The 6,852-nt window shown below is 39.7% G+C and overlaps 1 protein-coding gene across 2 annotated transcripts in view; it reads right to left on the bottom strand.

Annotated features, from left to right (window-relative positions):
* The window catches only part of LOC109848248 (prolyl endopeptidase-like), a 17,442-nt gene continuing 10,802 nt past the window's right edge, over positions 213 to 6,852 (bottom strand). Inside the window, exons 10-13 of one of the 2 annotated variants that reach the window (XM_020417670.1) lie at positions 2,671 to 2,806; positions 838 to 951; positions 685 to 746; positions 213 to 584 (exon numbers count right to left, since the gene is read on the bottom strand). In XM_020417670.1, the coding sequence (XP_020273259.1) occupies positions 557 to 584; positions 685 to 746; positions 838 to 951; positions 2,671 to 2,806 (340 nt within the window). In that variant the 3' untranslated portion in view covers positions 213 to 556. Of the gene's footprint in view, positions 585 to 647; positions 747 to 837; positions 952 to 2,670; positions 2,807 to 6,852 lie in introns of both variants that reach the window. The other variant, XM_020417671.1, reaches the window with a different exon arrangement.

Below are 6,852 nucleotides of genomic sequence, written 5' to 3'. Positions count from 1 at the left end.
GTCCACAAAGGGAAGGTTATTTCCAAAAGGACTCGGATCCTATAACGCTTCAGGATTTTCTTCCCGAAAAAACTCGGCTTCCAGTAATTTCTGCGGTCGATAAAAATGCATCTTAACATCATTCAGAACAGCTGATGACAGCCCAAAAGGAATCTCGATGCAACCATGCATTATCTTGTTATCATAAACGAATCTTCACGAGCAATTGCATCTTACACTAGCAACAACAATCAGTCTGGCTTTTCATTTTTGGAAATTACATCAAGCAAAAGCATAAACTTCATCCGAGCAAAGAATTATGTATGATGGATCATATAAACTAATAAGTTGGGTGCAACTAAGTTGGATGCCCCACCAATCTAAAATGCCCACAATGATAAGAATAATTTCAAATGCAGTGCAGGAAAAATAATGACAAAATACAAGTCCCAAGTACACCATTGAACCCTAAGGAAAATTTTACTCCATGAGTCCACATTGCAAGCAATAATTCAAGCAGTCTTCACAGCCTTGCAGCGAAAATAAACTCCCCAAGAGTAACTGATTGCCTGCACAATCACAACCTGGAAGTGTAATCCAATGAACTGCAAAAAAGATAAGAGCACAAGTTTCCCCGCAAGTTGGGTAACCGTAAGAAATACACATACATTTTCCATCAAGTCCAATGCTCCATGAAAAGCTTACTCAATCCATGAAATGCCCAACACTTTCGCCATAAAGCCGTAACTGTCTGAAGCGCTATCAATCTACAATATGATACAAAACCATCGGTTAGGTAACTGCAGCTTTCGAATGTGACAAACGTACTTTTAACAAGTTCAAAGAACGAGTCTAAACCAGTTTCTGAGTAGGGCGGCCAGCTCCATGCCCAGCTTTGCGATCAATACGGGCAATGATTGGGTTGGTCTGTGGACTGTTCTCCAAGCTTGTGCAAAGAATGTACTGCATGGTCTGTGGATGATATATAAAATGGAGAAAATAGTCATTTAAAACAATAAAGGATATTATGAAAGTTAAAACCAGTAACAACTCATATCCAGGGTTCCAAAGAATTGTGTATCGTAACATGATTAGTTCATATTCCGAAATTAGGCAAGTCTTGGTACAGATTTATAGAATGTCAAATTGATTACATATACTTCACTAGAAACAATGGCAGTTCAGGCATGCAGTCTGAAGAAAATTTTAGAGATAGTGAGAATCTACACAGCGCAAGTACAACAAGCAATAAATTTTTCCTAATGGTTCTGATAAATGAGGCTATGAAGGAAACTTATTATGAAGAAAAAAAAGAATAAGGAAGCCTATTCAGTGTAATGCATATATCACTTAAGAGGAATTTTTAAATGAGGATATATCCCTTCCAAAGCTCAATGGAAGAAGAGCATTCATAAGATAACCACCTCCAAGAGTTTGGGAGAAAGGCTGTGTGTTATTTTATTGTTGCTGCTATTTTTGCTATCACCTTGGGTACCTAACTGTTGCCCTCATTGTCACCTATGTTATCGGAGGCAGTGCTTTCAAGAATGCTCAGACTGAGGATCTCTTCGGCAGGAACAAGGAGGGTCGGGTCTAGTCTCAGCTCAATGCAATCATGTTGTGCTTTGTGTAGAACTCTTTTGTTCTATGGTTTGGATTTCTAGTAAACTGGTTTTGTTGTTTTGTAAGAAATTTCTTGTGAAGGATGTTCTTTTTGTAGATGTTGCTATGTATTTGTGTCATGCCCCAAACCCACAAGCCCGTTGGCGCAATGTAAACCCTAGGAACCACCAACTGCAATACACAGTTAGGCTCAAACTACTGCCAGCAATAACTAACTATTGATACGCTTGGCTCTCATGACTTATAGCTTATAAATCCATCCACACTTTCTTAATTTCCAGATGTGGGACAATTAAATGGGGGTATCACAGTTTACAATGAAGGGCTGTCATCAAGACAATGCTTTCTCCATGCAGAATATGACATTTTCATCTCTCGGGAATTCAGTTTTTAAATTTAAGATTTAATGAATGGTGATTACCATATTTAATATAATCTCTATAAATTATGTCAGTTGATATAATGTTATCATGTTAAAGGTTTTAAATGCATAAGAGTATAATTTTTTCCAGGTTAAGTTATGCTTGACGATAATGGCGACATAAATTGCTTAGTAATGGCGGGTGCACATAAAATGAACATGTGATTATGAAGACTCTCTAACTTTTGCTAAGTTTTTTCCTTGTATTTGTCAAAATATCACGACATATAATATTGCAGAAAAAATGTGCACAAAATAAAGGTATAAAATATTAACAAATTCAGAAAAGAAAATGTCTTCCAAAATGGTTAATCATCTCCATACAGTCTCGACTCACAAGAGCACCACAAGTATGCGTAAATGGCATGCTAGTTACCCTTAAAGTATTTCCATAGAAATAATTTATTCACAGTTACTACTAAGATAAATGCGCTAACAACAAAAAGAGCTACTAGCACTGTGTAAACTTTTCATCAGAAATTGCAAAAAAGAATGAAAGTGAAATTTACTCATCTATATCTGTATTATAAACATAAGTACTCAGTCAATAAAGAAGCAAATTCTGATAGATTTTTAATCAACTCTTGTAGACTTGTATCATATCTAAAAGGTGAAGTCCTTAATTGACAGAAAGCGAAGGCACTTACAGCTAATAACTTTAGTGAATGTAATGGCACAACCCGATCATCGTGATCAGCAGTCAACAGCAAAGTAGATGGATACTGAGAAGACTTGTTAAGATCTCTGTCCCACGGTCTTTGCACGTTATGTAGTGGAGAGTACCTAATATCAAATTATACATGCAAACCAGTTAACTGTGTCATACTGGTCATTTTATGTTTGTGTAATTTAAACATATCACCGTGAAGACATCGCAGCAAGCTATGATAAGGAAGTCTAGGTATTTGGTAAAACCAAGCAAAAAAGAGCTCATCAGGACAAATAATCCAAAGTCTAAACACACCTATCAGTCTATCACTAAAGGTGCATTCAATGAAAGAGTATTGAATAAACATTAAACAATGACACTATAAGCTTTCCGAGTTATATAGCTTTGACAATAACATTTAAGACATGCTAAAGGCGCAATTGACGTTTATGCATGCACCAAGTACGGAAGGAGAATGTTCTTGATGGAATTAAGATATATATGTCATTTTTATTTTATATAATAACAACTGCATTTGGAACATCAAGTGGTTTTCCTGATAAAGCCAAAAAGGATTTTTATCATGGTCACAATTTCTATCTCATAGCACTTGAAAACCCCAATAATCCAAAAGCCAGAATTACAGTTCCATTCACTATACAGGAGTATGCAGCAGGTTTCAAAGTTGTTTCGTCTCACAAGTTACACGTGCCAATATAGGGTATTTGACTTCTTGAGTTCTATTGCCAGAAATAAGTCACAAATTCAAAATCAAAGAAACATGCAGAACTTATTAACAATCATAGATGTGACCATCTGTCACCTCATATATAGTTTTGAACCAGAGATTGGATATGTAATTGGAAAGGCTAAAGAAAATATTTGACAAAATCTGAAGGTCCCGCCGTTAGCCATAGATTGCTCTACAAGTTGGTAAACCTCAGGGATACCCAGAAAACTCTCCCACACAGCTGAATATCTCTAATAAGAATTAACCATCAAGCTAAGCAAATAGCTAAAGAGCTTGATATAATCTAATTCATATTAAATGTTAAACAGATCAGCATGAAGTCTACACTGTGCTTGGAAAATGTGTCCAGACCAACATACCCTTCACTCATGCCTAAATACATATACTACATGATGGTAAATATTAAATACATTGCGGTGTACTGGGATATATTTTATATAATCATATCATCCTATAAGTGTCTGATAAGAACCAACTAGTAGTAAAATGAGCCTAAAAATAGATATTAATAACTGATGAGGGCCAATGTAAATTAAAATTGCCTGTATTACAGTATATATTATGTGACCACACAAGGGAACACTGAACAAGAATTCTTACGCTGATTATAGACCTACAGTTTGCTGCAATATAATACAAATGTATATCTAATGTTCCGACTCATAGGCTTAGGAAAATTACGCTATGCTTGTTAGCGAGAATAAGTGGGCTTTCATTAAAGGGAGGAGCATTGTACACAATGTCTTAATGGCACAGGGGCTTGTGCATATGTATGGGAGTGAAAATGTTTCTCTCAGATGCACTCTTAAAATTGATCTTAGAAAGGCTTACGATTCCATCAACTGGGATTTCATTAACTCTGTTTTGCACGGACTGGATTTTCCTCAGAAAACTAGGAAGTGGGTTATGGAGTGCATATGCATCATACTCTATTATTGTGAATGGTCAACCGAGCATCAATTTGAAGGGAGGAGAGGCATTCGGCAAGGTGATCCTATTTTACCCTACTTTTTTTTGTCTTGGCCATGAAGTATTTGAGTAGAACTCTTTCTGATTTGGGGGAAGATAAGAAGTTCAAATTCCATCCTAAATGCCACAAGAACAAGCTTACACACTTATGCTTTGCTCATAATTTGATATTATTCTGTAGAGGTAATCAAATGTCCATCCAGCAGCGACATATGATATTTCAACATTTTCCTATGGCATCTGGGTTGAGTATCAATGTGACAAAAGTCAAGCTTTCTTTGGAGGAGTATCAAGTATCAACTAATGTTAAGCACCAAATTCTTCAACGCTTGCTATTTGTTGAAGGCCCTCCCTGTGAAATATTTAAGAATCATTCTTTCATCTAAGGGTCCATCTACTGATGATTGCAGGGTTCTCATTGAGAAAATTGTAACCAAGATCAAGCACTGGACATCTAGATTTTTATCATTTGGTGGCCAATTACCAACTGATCAAGTCAGTTATATATAGTATGCACTCGTATTGGAGCAGTATTCTCCTGCTTCCTAAGAAGATTATCAAGATCAAGACTGTTGAACAATTATGCAGAGACTATCTATGGACTGGCACTTACGGACAACATACAAGGGCCAGTGTTGCTTGAACTAAAGTTTGGTTGCCTAAGAACTGTGGGGGTCTAGGTCTTCAGGAGGTATACAAACTCAACAAAGGATTAATTTTTGTAGGCAATAAAAATTGCCTTTAATCCTTATCAGAGAAGTTCAGAACAAAACTGCTAAAACCTCGCCCGAAATAGCAGAAAAAGGAGAAAACGCAGATATCTCCCAAACCGTAAGGAATTTGGCGAAACGGAGGAAGCGAACCGAAGCCTTCGGCTCGGTTCGGATGGCCCCATCTCGTCGAGATAGGCGATTTTCATATATAATTCGTCCAATTCCGACTTACGGTTTGAAAGTTACGGCCTATTCTTCGACCCATACTATAGAGCTCGCCTAACGGCTTGAGGATCGCCTGCAGACCCAGGTTCGTTTGCAGTCCCCAAGTCTGCCTGCAGACCCAAGTCTGCCTGCAGTCGCAAATCCACCTGCAGACCCAAGTCTGCCTGCGAGTCTCAAATCCGCCTGCAGACCCAAGTCTGCCTGCAATCCCCAGCTCTGCCTGCAGTCTCAAATCCGCTTGCAGACCCCAAGTCTGCCTGCGCACCTGAGCTCGCCTGCAGACCCAAGTCTGCCTGCAGTCCCAAACTCGCCTGCAGACTCAGCTCGCCTGCAAGCTCGCCTGCAGACCCAAGTCTGTCTGCAGTCCTAAGCTCGCCTGCAGACCCAAGCTGCGGACTCGCCAGCTCACTGTCAACTGCCCACTTGGAGTATGGGAACAGTTACATCAGTGGTCAAATCCCACAAATCAAGGGAGAGGGCACAATACTCCAGGCCCGTCAGATGGCCGTCCACAGTACGAATGAGCGGACAGGCGCCGAAACAGCCTGCACCCTCATAAATGCGGCTCACCTCAGTTGTCCAGGTGAAGGGACGAGAGCCGCCAACGCTCGGTGGTTGGTCAGATCCACGCAAGCATCTGACAGCCGTTGTCACGCATACGAGGAGGGGCTTTCCCACTCCTATGTAGCGTGATGCAGAGCACAGCTCTTCGAATGACCATTGACGGTACGAATGAACAGCAGGACGTCTCCGAACAACGTGTGGTCACATCCCATAATTCAAGGAGCAGTCAAGCTATCTCCCTCACCTCTATTAAATTCAAGGAGCAGTCAAGCTGTCTCCCTCACATGGTCAAATCCCATGAATCAAGGGATGGCCCAGGTCATCCATTGCCTACTAAAACCCATCTTCAGCCAGCATGAAAGGGGGAGTTGGCTGTTGCATATTCTGCTGGCTAATCTCCCAAAGGTTGAACCTGGACCTTTGCCAAAGGCTCCCTCATTTGAGAACTGAAGCTCCGGCAGCAACTTCGATCGGATCGTCCAAGGGAAGCAGACTCGACACGAGCATCGAGCGAAGCGTCCTATCGCCACCGAGGAACCCACGTTAAACAAAGAGGGCTTTCCCTCTGCTTCTGTTGTAATCATTTGATTTGTTAGTTTGTAATAAGCCTTCTTATTAATACAAACGAGCATTCCCTGTTTTCGGGAGATCAAATTTTCACCCTACAATTTTGAAGAATTTATGGTCTATCTTGCTTATGCAAGAGATTCGCTCTGGGTTAGATGGATACATGGATATTACCTCAAGAGTTCTATTTGGGATGTTGAATCTAAATCTCATTTCTCCTGGGTTTTTAAAAAAATTCTAAAACTTAAGAATGATGTCTTATTATATGTTGATTGTTCTCAAGGCTCAGTTAGATGGAAAGCAATAAACCAGAGTTTAGCGCTGCTGCTACTTACAGTATTCTATCTGGTGTAGCTGATAAAATTACGTGGTTCCCTTTGGTGTGGAGCAG

The sequence above is a fragment of the Asparagus officinalis genome, chromosome 7 (assembly GCF_001876935.1).
Source record: "Asparagus officinalis chromosome 7, Aspof.V1, whole genome shotgun sequence".
Classification (NCBI taxonomy): domain Eukaryota; kingdom Viridiplantae; phylum Streptophyta; class Magnoliopsida; order Asparagales; family Asparagaceae; genus Asparagus; species Asparagus officinalis.
Note: the sequence above shows the minus strand (reverse complement) of the source record. Positions and strands in the feature narration are given on the sequence as shown.